Genomic DNA, 18,783 nt, shown 5'->3' on the forward strand with positions numbered 1-18,783 from the left:
TTTTCTTTATAGGGCTTCCCAATTTTGTACACCAGCATCCAAGAGCTTGGATATGCATATAAGATCGCAGCCCACATGTCAAATGCTTACGTGTTTTTTCATCCATTTCATCTCTTCAGCAGACAATGCATATAGAAATAAGAAATGATCTAAACCAAAGTGTTGGGTCAAATATAAAATGCAAAGTCTGCAGAAGCCCCTGCTTTGCTGAGATCTGGTTTGCAATTTAAGCTATAAAGAATTAAAAGCAAAAAGGTATATTTGGACTCAGTGGCATAAGAGGATAAACATTTTAGTCCTCAATATAACTGCATGATGGGGATTTTTAGTGTTTCTCCAAAAGGAACTATCCACAGTATACAGTGTACCATGTGAGCACCCACTAATTAGGCCCAGTGAAATCTTTCAGAAACCAACAGCTGGGCAAAAGATATGTTAAATCAAGGCCAAAATAATTCTCTGAGCAATGGGTGTTTTTCCATTCTGCTTTTTCCTCCTTTCTTATATAACACATGGAAGGGTGTTGCTCTGCTAGGAATCGACAGAATTACATTAGTAATGCCATCATACTGAGTGAAACCTTTGTGTGTTGGACAGCACTTACATCCCTGTTTTAGCTTCTGCATTCTGTTGACAGGAGAGGCACTGTATGAGGTGAAGCTCCCCAAGAGATGAGACACTAAGCTACTCACACTTCTTGGCATGCTCAAGAAAGAAGTTTGCAGGGTTACACAAGAGGTGGTGAGAAAAGCAGACACTCAAGACTCCTCTTGCAGTGCAAAAAAAACCCTACTTCTAAAACTTTGAGGTGTGTACAACTTGTAATTCACAGCAGCACTTGCCTACCTGCTCAGTTCCAATCAGTTCAGTGGCTTCCCAGGTCTCAAAGCTGATTAAGTATGGAAATAAGGATGCAGCAAGGGGGAGACTGCTTTAAATACGTAAATAAATGAGTGAATGAATAATAGTCTTTAACACAATTAAAATCCCTGTCCTGTTTAATTACTAGTTCAAATAAAGTCAGTCTTTTGGGCTTAAACACCTTTTTAGGGACTCACTTGAAGGAAAAGACCTAGATGTACCTACTTCTGAGCTGCAGCTCATTCAGTGGTCTTGTCACGCTTAAGCAATTCCAGATTTCTGTTCTAGAGTAGCACAAAACCTTGGGCGTTAAATGAAAGATAACGCACTGCAGATGAAGCCTTGCTTGAGCACATGAGCAGGCCACGCAGGGCAGCAAGGGGTGGGGGTAGGGGGGAAGAGGGGAGGAGTGCGGGGAATCTGTTTAAACAGAAATGTGAGCTGCTACCCTGTGAGAGGCTGAACAAGTCACAGGCTGGTGCTGACACTCAATTCTAGCAGCCGTTGCCCTGAGGAGAAGAGCAAAGACAGTGCACAGATTTTCAGTCTGAAAGCTAGACAACTGGAGGTAGATATGACAACAGTCTATAAGGTCACAAATGGCATCGGTAAGGAGAAGAACTCCAGTCTTGGATGTGATCTCATGAATGAGATCAAACTAATTATCAGAAAAAAAAATCATAGAATCATAGAATCGTTTGAGTTGGAAGGGATCCATAGAGGTCACCTAGTCCCACTGCCCTGCAGTGAACTGGGACATCACCAGCCAGACCAAGTTGCTCAGAGCTCCAGTCAGCCTGACCTTGAACGCCCCCAGGGACTCTACCACCTCCCTGGTCAACTTATTTCAGTGCCTCACCACCCTTATCGTAAAAATCGGTTTTTTTGTAGCCAATCTAAATCTGCCCTCTTCCAGTTTGAAACCATTTCCCTTCCTCGTATCACAACAGACTCCGCTAAAGAGTCTGTTCCTTCTTTCTTACAGCCCCCTTTTAGACACTGAAAGCTTAAGTACTTTTTCCAAACAATGCCTGCTTACTTAGTTTACTCAGTTTACTCAGTGCCAAACTGCTCTGCATGCCCATGTTTAGTTCAGAAATGGTCAGAAAAACTTTCAGGAAAGATCACGTGTTATCAAAAACTATAAAGCTTTCTCAGTGGCCAAGGAGAAATGACAAGGAAAAAAATCACTGTGTTCTGGCTGTTTTTGCATTCATTCTTGGAGCGCTCCTGCAGGTTCTTGCAAACAAAGAGCAACTTCTGATCTGACCATACAGAGCCATCTTTAAATGTTCCTCTGTACTTGTACAATTTGTTCATACAGAACGTTTGGATTAAGAATATTTCACATCTGTACAAAACAATATTTTTTCACAGTCACTCCACATGCTATAGTACAAATTAAATCAGAGACCCTTTCTTCAGCAGGAAAGTAATTCAGGTTAAATTTAATTAAATAATCAGCATTTAAATACCTAAAACTAATCACAGTGAATTGCTAGTGTTAAATATAATCTTGACCACAGAACAAACTGATGTGATGACTTCAGCATTGCCCCAGCTGAGATTATGGGTTACTCAAGTATTATGGTTTAGATGCTGAATTTTCACTGAATTATTGTGTGCCTACTGTATCAAGTTTAATTTATTATCAGGCTAATTAAAGTGTTCTAAAATATTGCAGTTTCTAGAAAAACAACCCCTTAAGGAATTCCCATGACAAGTCATTAAATTAATGTTCAAAATAATATTCTCATTTTCATCCAAGTCAAGGAGATAAAATATAACTAGAGACTGGAGAGCAGTCCCACACTAAAGGATTTGGGGGTTCTGGTTGACGACAAGTTGAATCTAAGTTAGCAGTGTACTCTGGCAGCCCAAGGGGCCAACTATACCCTGGGTTGCATCAGGCCCAGCATGGTCTGTGCATGAGGGAAGGGGCTGTGCCTCTCAGCCCTGCACTGTGCAGCCTCACCTCGAGCATTGGGTGCAGGTTTGGGTACCACAATGTAAGAAGGACAGAAAGCAATTAGAAAGTGTCCAAAAGAGGGCTGCAAAGATGGGGAAGAGTCTAGAGGGCAAGATGTATGAGGAGAGGATATTCTATGTTTCTATGATTAATTTTTCATGAAGTTTACACATCCAGAAATTTACTGTATTTTTTTAAGAATCTCATAAAACACAACAAAGTCTTGCACCTGGGGAGGACACCCAGCTGGAAAGTAGCTTTGCAGACAAGGATCTTGGGGTCCTGGTGGACACCAAGTTGAACATGAGTCAGCACTGTGCCCTTGCTATGAAGACTAATGATATCCTGGGCTGCATTAGGCAAAACATTGTCAGCAGGTTAAGAGAGGTGATCCTTCTCCTCTAGTCAGCACTGGTGAGGTCACACCTGGAGTGCTGTATTCAGTTTCAGGCTCCCCGGTACAAGGGAGACACACTGGAGAAAGACCAACAAAGAGCTAACAAGATGATAAAGGGACTGGAGCACCACTCCTATAAGGGGAGGCTGGCAGAGCTGGGGCTTTATAGTCGAAAGAGAAGGCTCAGGGTGACCTTTTGACATGTATAAACCTGAAGAGAGAAAGAATTTGGAGTCGGGTTCTTCTCAGTGGTGGCAAGTGCCAGGACAAGAGGCAATGAGCATGAACTGGAACGCAAGAGATGATGTCTGAAAATCAGAAACGCTTTTTGACTATACACGTCATGGAACACTGGCAAAGGTTACCCAGAGGCTGTGGAGTCTCCTCCCTGCAGAGACTCAAAAGCCACCTCGATATAGACCAAGGCAGCCTACTCTGGGCATCCCTACTGGAGTGGGCTGAACCAGATGACCAGATTGAACCAGATGACCTCTTAAAGTTCCTTCCTACCTCAGCTATTGTATCTACAGAAATACTGAACCCTTTTCAAGAGGATGCCTCAAAACTAGCTTGCTATCTATCTATCTATACATATTTTTTTGAAAGTAGTATTTGTAGCACTCCTTCGAAGACAGGTATCTTCCTCTTAACAGCAAGCAGGAGATAACTGTTCCTTAAGAATGCTTCTAGTTAGGGCCATAATAGAGGTGTAAAGACGGCAATTGCCCTCCACTCCTCCCCCCTCCAGAACAACAACAACAACAACAAAAAAAAAACCAACCCAACCTGGTGTCTGCTCTATCTTGGCATAGTGAAACAAGCTTAGTTTCAGCAGCTATTACAAGCAGATTTACTCTTTTTGTGCTTAAGAAATAATGGTACTAATGTGTTGCCACTCTTGAAATCAAATACGAATCTATTTAATTGAAAAAGGTATTTTCCTTTCACTGTTGGATTTTATTTTCAAGGTTTCAGCCATTTGAAACAAAAATGGAAAAGAGCTGATGCAGTGTTGTAGATCATCCTTTTTTTTGTTTCTTCTTTTTCCTTCCCCGGTGATGAGGGTGGTGAGACACTTGGACAGGTTGCCTAGAGGCTTTGTGTGTCCCATCATTAGAAGTGTTCCTACTTGGGTTGGTCAGTGCTTTGAGCAACATGCTGTAGTGAAAGATGTCCCTGCCCATGACAAGGAGGATGGACTAGAATGTCTTCGAGGGTCCTTTCCAACACAAATCATTTTTGATTCTATTAAAAGGACATTTGTTGCATGAAAACCTATGCAGATGCCTGTGTTTAGATAGTATGGTAGCCCCACTAGCTTTATCAAAATTCCTCCTATAGTGAACATAAATATAACCTTTTTATAAGAGCTTCTTCTAAACCAACTCTGGGTCCAAGTATATCTGGTGCAGCAAGCTATTCTGGATTATTAGTGTCAGCATCCAAAAAGGTGCACATGAGGTACACTTTTAAAAACGATAGGGGAATTAGACCAAATAAAGTCACATGTGAGAAAGCAGCTTGCTTGTTATATGCACGCCAGTTATCAGTTTAACTTCGGACTTTTTTTTTCTCCTGGATTAATCAGTCTTATACCTTTGACGTTTACACAATGTTGCTAAGCTAGCACAGTCAGGAGTTGATTTTGTCACAGCATCCATGAAGTTTCCTCCCCTAGAAGCATCTGAAAATCTAGATATATTCTCAACAGAAGAAAACAATGAGTATTCAAAACCAACTTCCAAAGGCAGTGGAAGCACCTTATTAACATTGAAAAAGAAAAGCTTCCAGAGACGTTTACTTCTAGAAAGATCTTACCAGCCCAGTGAGGAGACAACAGGCATTATGGTGTAATGGAACCAGCCTGCTCCGGAGTATCCATATAACGTCGTTGTGAGAAAACATGGCTAAAATGTTCAGCTTTACCTCAAAGTGCGCAACCCTAATCAAAGCCTCCCGGGCATATAACGCAGCTCTTCTGACAGAAAGGCGCTACCACTACGCTCTCTCAACAGCAGGGCCTCAAACAATGGCCCTACCTAATCTCCTAACAAAGGAAAAAGTTACGGCGCTCTTCGTCTGCAGCCCTCTCCCGAAACACACCGACGGCTGAACCCTCCCCACACGGCCGCCGTGTGGCGCGGGCCGGACCAGGCCAGGTCAGCGGGGCGGGTGGGGCTTTCCCCGCCCCTTCCCTCGGGGTCTACTTAAGGAGAAGAGCGGCCGTCGAAAGCAGCTGCTTCTTTCACACCCCACCCCCTTCCCCTGTAAGAAAGAAAAGAAGGGGGGGGGGAAAAAAAAAAGAAAAAAAAAATTGGGGTTCTTCAGCGTCTGTTTTCCCAACGCTCCTATTGTCTTAAAGGCCTCGTTTGTTTTTGAGTGTGTGGGTGCTGTCACAGCTCCGGGGAACGATGGTGAGTCGGGCGGGGGATAACGGGGGAACGGTGGTCGGGCGGGTGGAGAGCGGGCTGTGAGGTGCGCTGGTCCGGGGGGCAGCATAGCGGCAGTGGCGGGGTGGGGGACCGGTATCCCAGCTGCTGTGGCGCTGCAGCCTCACAGCGCCGTGCGGAGCCCCCGAGAATTACTGCCTTTTACAATAGGTTCTAGAGTCGTACACGTTAGGGTGTGAATTTTAGTGATACTGCGGGAAAATGATAATAAAATAAGGCTGAGGCGTGAGTTGGTGTCGTGGTCGGAGCCGTGGTGTGAGGACTTCGAGACGTGAAGACGCGTCGTGCTGCGAGCGGCCATTTTGTGACTCCGGGCACAGTCACGGCCCTTCTATCCGCCGCCTCCGATCTGTTTGGGCGCGGCGTGACGCCTTGCCCTGCTACCGTGGGCTCTCCATCAGTTCCGGCTGTCCTCAGCCTTTTGGCATTTCCTCCCTTAGCCCTTTTTGTTAGCCCGTTTCCCGGCGCCGAGCTGTTAAGCCGCCCGAGCGGACCGTTGTCTCTTCGGAGCGCCGGCCCCACCCGGCGGTTTCCGGCAGCGCTCCGCGGTGATGCTGCCCGGCCCCGCACGTGCCCGTTCCGTGCAAGGTGCCCTTCGTCTTCGAGAATATTCTGCCTGATGTGGTCCCCGTTGGGGCGAAGCCTGGTGTCGCCGGATCCGGGTACAGTTCTGGTTGGTGCTAAACGTGTGCAGGGAAGGCAGCCGTAAAGCGTTCCTATCGAGGTGACTGTGCTCTAGTATATGAGCAGGCAGCTGAAAAGCTGAAACTGTTTGCAGGCAGCACTGCTTTAAAAGAGATTCCTTATTTTCGGCCTTTTTTTTTTTTTTTTTTTCCATTAAGAACGGTATCTGCTATTGTAAGGCTGACACCTCAGCGGCTCGCAGGCAGCCCCGGGTAGCGGAGTTGAGCAGCGCTGCTGCGTGGCTCCCCCTGCTGCCTCCGGCCGGACGCAACGCCCCGGAGCCGCCGCCATCTTCTCCTTCCGCAGCGGCTGCCATGGCGACCGTAGGCGGGTAGCGGGCGTGAATACAGCGCTGTATGCCTCTTATTTTAAATAAACCCCGTGTGAGTTCAGGGAGGAAGCAATCCGAGACATCGGGAAGCAGTGCTTCTGTGGCCAGAGGAAAAATAAAGGCTTTCTTTCCCCAGACGCAGTTGCGGGCATCACTCAGGCACTTCTACCTCTTTGTTTACCGACCCCTGCTGTAATTCAGGGGTTATTCCATTTTCCTGCCTTGAAGTCGACGCTCTGTGAAACAGTGCGAAGAGTAAATTACTTAATTCCCCTTGTGATAGGGGAAAAGGGGTAGGGAGGAAGAAATTTAAGTAGGTTGAAAAACTGAATAAACCGTGAGTCTCCTCACACCTGGAAACTGGTTTTCAAATTTGCTTTGTGAGCTGCGGAGATAGAGAAGCTCTGCTTAAGGTATTTTTGAATGATTGGGTCACTTTAGTTGCACTCGGTGATCCTTACGGGTCTTCTGCAGCTAGGGTTATCCTATGATTCAACTGGCGCTTCATGGTACTTCATGGTACATAATTCATCTGTTTAAGTGTAGCGTTTTTTCCAGTTTTGGGAATTGGAAATGGCTTTGGATACTGATCCAGCAGCAGTGCGGTTTGCCTGTAGTATGCACAGAAGTAAGGCAGCTTTGGGTATTAAAATGACAATAACATTTTATGCTGATAAAATAAGGGTGATGCTTTGTTTGATTTTACAGAAGTTTTCCATTGTAGTACTGAAGACTTCTAAAGTAAATTCAAAAGGAAAAAGACGCTGTTTCGTGTCTTCGTACTATAACTTTTTCATCATGTTCATCAGTAGCTCCTTTTTATGTTCTGAGAAATAAGTGTATTAAAGCCTCTTAAAGCTTATTTTTGATATTGAAATGTTTGTCACAGTGCCTAAGGAGCCTATTTGCCCCTTTAGATATTTAATGTGAAGAAGGGTTAAAGAGCTGTATTTTCTTTGAAAGTTTTATCCTGCAATGTTATTGTGAGAAACTAACGATGTGCTTCCATGGTAGCCAAGACTGTTTTTTACCTGCTTGTCAGCAGTATGTGTATGCCGACCCACTTTCTTGTGCTGATTCTGGCTCTCCTGGGTGCATTTGCTGTGAGCTACTTCCTGCTTAAAGTTGCCAGAGAACTTTCACAGCCGAGTGAATGCTTTCTTTGAGCTTCGGTCACTGAAACAGGTCCAAAAAGAGGGAACAGACGTTAACAGGTCAGCTGTAGAGTTGGTCTCATGTTTGAGTTAAAATGTTGTTTATCTGGGGGTATGATCAAATAAGTGGTCTCCAGCTCTCCTCTTATTTTCTTCTTGCTGTGATGTGCTCTCATGCTAGAGCAAGTGTTTACACAACTATGGAATGAGATTGGATCAGAAGCAGATGTATCTGAAAATTGCAACCATTTTTCGCTTGTGACGTGTAGGGCCCTATTCCCTTTGCAGTGGTATAAAAGCTGTCCTGGTACAATAAGAAGGAAGGGGGAGGACTGTTCTTTATCTGCATACAACAGAAGTAATCTACTACACAGTTTCCAGTCGATAGCATATAGTTGGTGAAGTAAATGAGCTACATACAAGAACGTGGTACTGGATGTGATGGAGCCAGGTACTTCAAGGTCCAGCTTCGTGAGATGCTGTTGAACTGTGCCTCTCAGAATGGGTATTTTCCATCTGCATTTCTTCTGCATCCGCTGAATCTCAGGTGGATCTGATGCTTATCTGATAGCACAGTAAGCTGATTCTGTTGTCTAAAATAACACAATACTAATCTGGTCAAAACTTGATCTCAATGCTATTCTTTCTTAGAAACTAAGCTTAGTGTGAACTGACAGCTGTTAGATCTTGTGCAGAAGAGGTGTAAGAGAAGAGATGTGGCAAATTGTCTTTGCTTTTTAGGGGTTGTCTCGTTAATTTGATTCAGTCATTCTGAAATCATACTTGTGGAAAGCTGAATTCTACTTTTGGCATTTCTTAATTGCTGGTTGAATTGTGCCACATGGACAGATTGGTTCTTGTAATTTTCTTACTGCCTTATTGGATGTCCAATTTGAATGAACATTGATCATTTGCAGCTGCAGTTTAAATAACTCTGTGTTAAACATATAATTTGTTACATTGAAAAATGGGTGCTAGTGATTGTAAATTATTAGTAGGTTTCAAAGTATTAGTAACCTCAACTAAATCAAAAGATCTGCCTATCTGAAATAGGGGTAATGCCACACCAGTTGAGCTGTAAGGAAAAAGTTATTAATGTTTTGATCTGTCTTGATACAGAGAAATGAGCACTACTGAGATGGTCAAAGTAGTTTTTTTCTACAAGGTAGGTAAAGAATGGCACGTACGTAGAATCATTTATTCAGTTAAGATGAGGAACCAAAGTCTCTTCTGTATGGTCGTGCATTTGTAAATATTTTTGTGTAATGTTTGGAGTGTGTTTCAGAGTATGGGACACATCTTGGTGGCATCAGCAACAAGAAATGGAATTGCATGTAGTCTGTGTGAGCAAATGATTCCCTCTATAAACATTAATCCATAATCCGTTTTCCTCTTATCTGAATTGAATGAGAAACTTTGAGATGTGAGTTTGGTTCAAATCAAAAGGTGTGTGTGGAATGTGGGTGTGCAGAGCACATGTTGGCTGTGGTTACTGCATGACACCATGCAGATACGTGCAGTGCTCTGGTGCTTGCCACTCTGACACAGGTTCACAGTAATTCTTATTTCTCTTGTAGTTAAATTGACTAAAACTTATTTTCTGAAGTGCAGGTAAATGGTGTGAATATTCAATCAAGATTGTGTTATCTATCTCACAGTTAAATTGTAGTACAACTCTGTACCATTGTTCCAAGGAGTTTCATAAGCTTTACTCACTTGTTGAGCATTTCAGGCTTTTGATCAGGAAAATGATGGAATTTATTCACTGGATAATCAATTCACAGTAAAGAATTGAAGAATTTTTTTGCTTGTATCTAAAAGGAATTGTGTAAAACTTTGAGGTGAATAATTTTTGGGCTCTCCTTGTAAGTTGGGTGGTAGCAACAATGGTTGTGAGGCTTCCAGTCAGGCAAGGCTGCTTAGTGTAGCCTAGCTGGAGTCTAGATCTGAAGTCTTAGCCTCAAAGAAGAGTTGGTTCAAACTTGTCCATATGAATGTTCCATTTGCAGTAAGTACTTCCTTTATATAACTGGAGAGATGCTATTGATATTTGTGGTCTCAAACTGTATCTAGATGAGGGCTTACCTAGAAGCATATTATAATGTGACTGAGATGTTCCTGTTTAACCTTTTCAGTCTGCAAATACAGAAGCCCAGTGTGGAAGTGTCTCAGAGGATAATACCCATCTGTCAACAACCTGCCAAGGATATGTTTTACCAGAAGGAAAAATCATGCCAAATACTGTCTTTGTTGGTGGAATTGATATAAGGGTATTTATATGCTTTCAATGTTTTTAAACTATGTATGATATGCTTTAGTGGGAAAGAAATAGGAATTTTAACTTCTGGAGGGCTTTCTTAATTGAGTCTTTACTGATCTTGAAATAATGCATTGTGGTAAGAGAACTTTGAAACTGACAAATAAGATTTTTTTAAACTCAGCTGTAACAGTTCGCTGTATCTGTGAAGTAGTTCAAGACTTTGTTTCTTTTAGATGAATGAAGCAGAAATTCGGAGTTACTTTGAACAGTATGGTACTGTGAAGGAAGTGAAAATAATCACTGACAGAACTGGTGTTTCCAAAGGGTGAGCAGAATGTCATTACTTACTGCTTATATGGATGTAATCCTAACATGAATGTTGTCTGTTGATCAGTAGTTGCTCGCTTACCATGCTTAAGCCTTTCAAGTTAAGGTGAATTGAAGTGAAACATGTAAAACTAGACTGATCTTTAAATCTGTTCAGTCTTACAGTTGAGAACAGGACAGATTTTATGTTGTTGGTGTACCTGTTGAGGGAAAATAGTGTTACTGTCACTTAACCAATGGGAGCAAAGCATAAAACTTAGTGGATGCTTGTGAAGACTGTTCTTTCAGAGGTTGAAACTTGTTGACTTTTTCTGATGGCCACAGCAGTTAAGCATCGGTGTAATACCACTGATGTGACTGAGAGAGGGAGTAGACTTTCATTGGGGCGGTTGGGCTGCAGTCTTTGATTGCTCAGGGGTAAGTTAGAGGCAACCAAACTGTTTCAGGTGGTGAGTGAAACTTAAGAGATGGTAGAAAGTTACAGAGAATTCCCATTGGGTATGTAGAAGGAACTTTGATCTATAGTGAAGAACTTAAGTGAAGATGTTTGGACTCTGCCCAGTTGAGTTCAGAGGAAGGCTCTCCCAGCTTTCAAATTAGACGTGTTTTGCAAGGAAGACTTCACCTCTAAAGGTGTGCTAATTGTTTTCTGTTACTCTGAGCAGATTCTAAAAAGTATCGTTTCTTTTTCATAGGCAATGAGCTGAAAATATTGAGCTTAATGACCCTTGCCTGGTCTTTGTGGTAAATTCTAATCTGTGATTAGCAAGCATATGTTCTGATCATTGGTAAATTGCATATTCCATCAATTGACATACTCTACAGCTCTGAGTATTGTCTCCAATATTAAGGCTTAAATAAACAACAGGTACTGAGATAAATTGAAAACCTCTTTTGGGATCGCTTCCTCCAGTAGTGCAATTATTCCTGTAGTTCCTCCTTTGATTCAAGCCTTTGCAATAAGTACAGAACTTAGTGCATCATAATTAGTGGAGCTTTTGGGTTTTTGGTGCTACTAATATTAACAACAGAACTCATTTGAGTAACTTTAATGGGAGAATATTGAATCTGGCATTTAATTCCTTTCATTTTGCCCAGTTTGCTGTCAGCAGCAAATGCACTTTGATGCTGAATTATATATTAATGTCCTGTTAATACCAGTTAATGTTCTTTTAACTGTTTTAGTTTAAAAAGAAAAAAACTAACAGCTACCAAAAAAAATCAAAACGTAGTAGTTGAATGATATATTTTTTTTCTTTTCAGGTATGGATTTGTTTCATTCCTGGACACTGTGGATGTTCAAAAAATAGTAGAAGTAAGTTCTTTGTCAAGTTGTCAGAAGAACCTTCTCTATGAAGTTGTAGGTGTGGTTAGGGGAAAACAGTCCTACTGAGGAAAGTAAAAAGAAAAAAGAAAGACTAGAACTGCCCTGAAGTAAATGTGCTTAAATATTGTTGTGACTTAACCCAATGAATTAATGAGTACCTCATTGTATTTTAGTCACTGCACTCCTCCCCAGCATTATGGGTAGATAATTAAAAAAAAGAATAACCAACCCAAAAAAAGCACCACAAAGTAGAGCTTGTGACTTGAGAGGAAAGCTATTAACTAAGAGAATAGGAAAAGGAAAAATGGGTACCAGTTGTGATAATTGTGTGTGTATATGTAACTGTTACCCTTTACATGTGTATATAAAAGACAAGTGATGCACAAGCAATGCTCACCACCCACCAGGTGATGCCCAGCTGGTCCCTGAGCAGTGGCAGGCTGCCTGATGAATTTCTCCCCTTTTCATACTTTTGTTGTACATGATATCATATGTTACAGAATATTCCTTTAGCAAGTTCAGGTCAGTTGTCCTGATTCTGCGCCATCCCAGCTCCTTGTGTCCCCTGCAGTGCCACTGGTGGCAGGACAGTAGGAGAAGCTGAGAAAACTAAAATGGTTCCATGCAGCACTGGATGCAGTGATGTTTCCATGATGTTTCCATGCAACAGCTGGAAACATCAGTATGTCTCAGTCAGTGTAGATTTTTCCTAAAACCAAAACAAAGCAGCATACTAGACACTGAAGGAAAGCAACCCTGTCCCAGCTGAAACTAAAACAAATATCTGCTGCTGTTGCTGCATGCTTTTTGTATATTAAGTCAGAAACAAAATTAATGTAGTCCTGGTATTGGTGTGATTTGAAGTCTTGGGTCTTTTGGAGGATTTGGGGGAAGAAAAGTGGCTGCATATGGAGGCAGTAATAGAACAGAGATTGGCTTGGACAGTGTGCATAAAACAGAATGAAGGCTGGCAGTCTCTAATTAAAGTAATTTAAGGATACAAGGTTTGTGAAGTTCCTGAATGGATACAGAGAGCATTACAGGAGATTAAAGGTAAAAGGCTTAGAAAGAAGGAAAAGAAGGAAGATGGAGGCTCTTTGAAACTGTATGTGAGTTGGTGATACTGTAGTATGGAAATAAATTATGGTTTCCTGGAAGTTAAACTGACCACCCACCTTACTTATTCTCCAACTTATGGAGTAACTTATTTTTCAGTCACAGATCAGTGTCCATGGTAAAAGGCTGAAACTGGGACCAGCAATTAGAAAACAACAAAACTTGTGTAAGTATATATGAAGTGAGATGATAAGTTTAGTTTTTCTGTAATTAAACATCAGTGTTCTTGCAAGTCCTTTTTTTTTTCAGTGTAGTGTGCATGTTGCACATGATGTCAGCTCTAAATCACAGCCTCGCTGTTTGTGGGGTGTACAGTTTTGATTATAAAATTGAATGAAGATTGGGAGCACAGTAGCTGAAAATGCAGTATGGTTAAGTCACTGAGCTGAATTTAAAAGTCAAAATGTTGAAAAGTTTTTTGCATGTTGAATTCAAATATTTATGAAATGCTCCTTAAAATGTTTTAATGTTTTTTTTTTTTGTCTTAAAACAAGGTTCTTATGTGCAGCCTAGACCATTAGCTTTCAATCCTCCTGCACCACAATTCCACAGTGTATGGAGTAACCAAAATACAGAGACCTACGTGCAGCCTCAAGCTGTGGTGAGCCCGCTAACTCAGTATGTACAGGTAAGGTTATTTGTGCTGCTGTTTGGGAATTGTAGTTCAATGTTCATGAAAGTGTAAGCTATGTACACCTTCTCAAATCCGTATAAAGGTTCCAGTCTCATCTTACCTGCTCATTTTTGTCTTGTATTTCCCAATAAAGGTCTTAATTTAAAAGTATTTAAACTCCCAACAGGCCTGAAAAATTAATTTAATCATTCTTTATAAAACAAAATGCAGGAAGATGCTACACTTATGATTTTGAAAATAAGAACTCTTGTAGGTAGAGCATTCAATTAAATAATAGTTCTTCAGTGGACTTGCTGCTTGTCATGCATCCAGATATTTACTGTGTTATTGTCTTATTGAAATAGACCACAGGCTTTAAAATCCAGTGTTTTCAAGTAGAAGTTGGCGTGGTACTCTTATCTCCTACCAAAGCAAATCCTTGTTTTTTGCTGCCTTTGTAGGGTCGCTTGTGCTAGTCACAGCAGATACCATAACACCTTCCTTTGAACTTGAATTAAAAAAACAACTTTTGTTTTGTAGACGTATGCATACAGTTCACCAGCTTTATTGATACAGCAGCAAGTTCCTGTAGGATATCAGCCAGCATACAACTATCAGGTATGTCATTCCTTAAGTTGGAGCAGTAAGGTTGTTGGGACTCGCAGCGCTATGGGTGTTTTCAGGGAGAAAGAACCTTTTAAGGAAACCTAACAGTTAAACCAGTTTCATGTCACTAGATTAATGATACTGATGAAAATATTGAAAGGTGGCAACATCCATTTCAAACAAAATGATCATTTAGTGTTGTTTTGCTTATGGGAGGAAACTTTGTGCTTGTGCACTGTAAACAAGATCAACTATTTATGTAATAAACAGAACTGCTAGTCAGATTTAAAATTGTGGGATATATTCAAAGTAGAAAAGTGTTCTCTTGAGCTGTAAAAATGTACAGAAAGGTACTTAGTAGCCATTTTTGAGCTTGTAATGAAATGTGTAGGTTGTCTTTGTTCTTGCAGACTAAATGAAGTAGATTAGTAACTGTGGAAACTGAAGGTGTGAGATGTTTTGTCTGCATGGCTGCTGTGACTGCACTTGATTCTTTTCCTAACCTTTAGCTATGTTAAATTTGGAATGAGAAAAGGTAGGAGGCCATTGGAATTTGTGGTGGGACAAACTTTGTGCTGAGTACTGTGAGGTCCACATGAAAAAGATACCATGCTGCACTAAGAAAGAACTGTAAGAATGAAAAAATCCAGGTGTGAAGTATGGTGTGTGTATATATTGTGCCTCTTAAAGAGCAGTTATCTGTGTGGGAAATGGATAGATAAAAGCTGATTATTCTTCAATTCCTGTTTAAGGCTCCACCACAATGGATTCCTGGGGAGCAAAGAAACTATGTTATGCCTCCGGTAAGTCTGCAGGATTTACTTTGAGTTAAGTGTTTTGATACTTAAAAAAAAAATAAATAAATAAAAAAATAAAAATCAGACTGTTGGTTTACCAGGTCTGTGTGGAATCCAGTCTATGCCACTCTGTAGTTGCTGACATAAATAGTTGTTCAGGCCTTCCTTCTGATGTGTTAGTTTAGAAGTTGTATGACTGAACTAGAACTACCAGTTTTATATTGTTAGTAGCTATTGAATTCTGGAATTTTAATATGGAATCAAGATTTGTTCTTCATGCAAAGCTGAAGGAAGGATAACGTCTAATGCACAAGCTGTGTTTTTAAGATCTGTGGAAATACTACTGGTTGTTCCAGTTCTTTTGCAGACCTGTAAAAATCTTCAGAATATTTTTCCCTGCAGATAATGTTTTTAGTTCAGGAGCTCTTCTGAGCAGTTAGTGAGGTTGCTACAGACTAGGTGGCTGATGGCTTCCAAGGAGATAACTTCTTGTGACTTCACACAAGTGACATCCACAAGAGGAACATTATACAACATTTCTTTAGCAGGATTTGCACTGGATCTTAAAAACTTGCATCTCCTATTCCTCAGTTCAAATGCTGTATTTTTAGAGTGCTATTTCTATGAAGTGTTTTAAGAGCTATTATCTTTCAAGCTTGTTCCCAGCAGATGTATATAGACTCTGGGAGGTAAATGTGGGAGAGGTGAGAGTCAGAAAACAAAACTTCACGCGTATATATTGCTATTGGCATTCATGTATTGTCTCTGATCATATTAGAAGAAAACTTTATTATTACTTAGTTCAAATCATGTGCTCTCAGCTTTGTTTTCAAGCATTTCTGTATTACAGGGAAGTCTGTATTTCTGTTAGTGAGGGAATGTATTTGCTAAATAATTTTGACAACAAAATCTATATATGGAGGATGTGTTGAGGAGCTAGCTTTCAAAAGCAATTACAGTGATGAGGAAAGACATGTATTTGAAAGTATTCCTTTTGGAAGGGGATAGAACTGTCTTTAAAACAGGTCAGGATACAGTTATCCCCTTCTGTGAAGCTATACCAAAAGGTTAAGGCTGGCTTTGCCTCTTGGTAGGTGGGAACGAGTGACAACATAGTTATGCATGTTCTTGTAGTGTTACTAAAATACTGCGCTGTCTTAAATATGCAGGTTTATACTTCAGTAAACTATCACTACAGTGAGGATCCAGAGTTTATACAGACGGAATGTGCTGCTCCAGAGCCCACACAGTTGTCTGGTAATAGTCCACAAAAAGTAAGTTTTCTCAGAGCATTTTTTACTGTTAGACCTGTTCCCATGTTTTTTGTGTGTGAGGGCTACGTGGCTTGAAGAGGTCTCCTGACCTCTTCATCTTTTCTAGAATTAAGGTTGTAATCATCATTTCAGCCATTGTTTAATCCACTGTAATTTCTGCATGATTTCAGAAGGCTATCTTGCTTTCTTGAAGCTATTAATACTTAGTCTGTAGTGTAGGGATGTGTAAAATGTGATCACGTCAAGATGTTCTTAATCTGGTAAGAATTATTGAAGAATTACAGTTACTAAAATGGCAGATTGGGTAGCACTTCCCATCTTACTCAGGTTTATGAGTCTCAAAATGTAGATGGGTGAAATTTATTACTCTCTTATCTGCTTGCTTTTGTGGAAAGCTATCTCTGTTTGGCCAGCAGTTGGTCCTGAATTCCTTTCTTTAAAGAAGACTATTGCTCTCCTGTCTGCCTCTTACGCAGCTCTGTACTGGCTTGTCGCTGATAAAAACATTTATGTTGTAAATGACAACTGGGAGCATTGAAAGCAATTAGCAACATTAAAGGGAAAAATTCAGGAAGAAAACTGAAAGGACTTCTGAGTGAAGTGTAAACCCTGTGACAGACTCACTGCTAGTAGTAGGGCAACTGATAGAATTATTATAGAGGCATCTCTTTTATTTCAGAAGTCTGTGGACAGGAGCATACAAACAGTAGTGTCTTGTCTGTTTAATCCTGAAAACCGCCTGAGGAACAGCTTTGTATCACAAGAAGACTACTTCAGGGTATGTAGTGGAAGCAAAACTAAATCTCTGAAAGCAGCTGATCATAACTTTGTTCATATACAGGATACCATAAAGACAAAGATTGATCTGTACTTGCTTGAGTTCTTATTTTTTGTATGTGCACTGAGATGAATGAATGGTTAGCTTTCAGTCGGTTAATACTGAAAGAAAATTGCAGAAATTGAGTTCAGTGGATTTAAGCGCATTGATAGAATGCTGCATGAGAACTGCTGAGCAGTCAGCTATTGGGTATTTAGAGCTAATCATCCCTCAGGAGCAATCTGCTGAAAGGTAAGCAGATTGCATCTTGTGAACAAGAGAACAGAGTTACATGGTTATGGTCTTTTCTCCACTTAAGTACTCACTGTGGATGTCTATCTGTACTTTAGCTAAAAAGTAAATTTCTACAATAGAGTGTAGTTAGATCAATACCTGGTCATCAGTACCTGGTATTAATGGGATGTTTTTTGCTGTGCATTCAGTCTTCAGAGAGGCCCGATTACATTCCCTTCTTTTATATTAGGATTTCAACATTATACCTAAAAGCCTGCTACTTTTTTTTTTGTTTTAAAAAGACAGATGTGAACTAGACACCTGTACTGTGAAGCCAGAATAGAGAAGCTGTGTTTGACAGATTTAGAGAGGACTGAGTAATACAGAGAATGTCTTGAGATATTTGTGATGCTTTTGTTGCTTTGTTGCGATTGTTGTCTGGAAGCATGGTTTTTTGTTTTTTTTTTTTTTTCTCCTATTCCAGGAGAGGAGGGCGCATCACTTCAGAAAAGGAAGAGCAGTGCTCAAAAGTGTTTGATCAACAGAGACTTTGAAGTACATAAATGTATTACTTTGATGTTCTTACAGTTCAGTTTAGTAACATGTGTAGTAAAAAGTGTAACCTTTTTTCAGAAAGTTGCTTCAAGTTGAAGTTTGTGTTCCTGTTTTACCTGTTCCAGTATAGCTATTTTTGCTTGAGAAGTTTGAAGTTGTAGAGTTGAAATGCTTCCAGGTTTTATTACTAGCTTGCATGCTTTTCCGACTAACTAACTGAAATGCTAATTTTAAAGAACTTACATGGGGAAGGGGAAAAGAAAAACACTCTTGGTTTGTTTGGTACATGTGGATTTTCTTCTGAGCTTTAAGGTACAGTTTGTTGCATGTTAAAATTTAGTTCTTACTAAACCACAATTTTAAGTTACTAATGTCAACCAGTTACCTCTTGCAGTTCAAAAGTTGAAGCAGTTCCTTGTCCAAGATGGAGTATTTTAAAACTGAGCTCTTAATCAGTGGAACAGAAGATGTCAAGGTGTAACTCAACTGAAGCCCCTTTTAAGTCCTGGTTCTCTTTAGATACATAATCAATGTCTTTGTTGGCTAATGACAATTTATCTGTGTGAATACTAGAATTCCTGTATGTAACTTAAGATGCAAGAATGTAATTAGTTACATTGGCTGCTCAGGGGAGTATGATTATTATTATTTTTTTTTTTTACTGGATTAATTTTAGCAATACCTGTATCTTAAAATTGTGAGAAAATACTGCATTTAAAATATGCCTAACTTTGTGATGCAAAGTGTTAATCAAAGAATACATGTAAGCATATTTTAATAATAATTATGTAGATTTTAGTCATGTATTTTGAAACAATAAATTTTTTTATTTTGACTTAACCTTCCTGGTGTGAGTGACATCCTAATATAATACTTCTTAATTTTAAGCTGCTTTGAGAAAGGCATGCAGCATAGTATTTATTGAAGGAATTGAAGATCTGTTGCTATAAGCTTTTTGTAACTGGAATTCTTATGTAGGGTAACAACTTCCATGTTTGGGTTAGTTCCTGC

The 18,783-nt window shown here is 40.3% G+C and overlaps 1 protein-coding gene across 1 annotated transcript; it reads left to right on the top strand.

The window, feature by feature from the left end:
• The first annotated feature begins 5,483 nt into the window (after positions 1 to 5,483).
• DAZL (deleted in azoospermia like) lies at positions 5,484 to 18,535 on the top strand. The gene is made up of 11 exons (XM_042888941.1): positions 5,484 to 5,641; positions 9,982 to 10,116; positions 10,340 to 10,431; positions 11,697 to 11,748; positions 12,976 to 13,042; positions 13,371 to 13,504; positions 14,030 to 14,107; positions 14,848 to 14,898; positions 16,062 to 16,166; positions 16,846 to 16,944; positions 17,702 to 18,535. Exons 1-11 carry the CDS (start codon positions 5,639 to 5,641, stop codon positions 17,753 to 17,755), a joined length of 870 nt encoding a protein of 289 aa, XP_042744875.1. The 5' UTR covers positions 5,484 to 5,638; the 3' UTR covers positions 17,756 to 18,535.
• The last annotated feature ends 248 nt before the right edge of the window (positions 18,536 to 18,783 follow it).

Source organism: Lagopus leucura, unplaced genomic scaffold (genome assembly GCF_019238085.1).
Source record: "Lagopus leucura isolate 7727_CA_CO unplaced genomic scaffold, USGS_WTPT01 Super-Scaffold_100157, whole genome shotgun sequence".
NCBI lineage: Eukaryota > Metazoa > Chordata > Aves > Galliformes > Phasianidae > Lagopus > Lagopus leucura.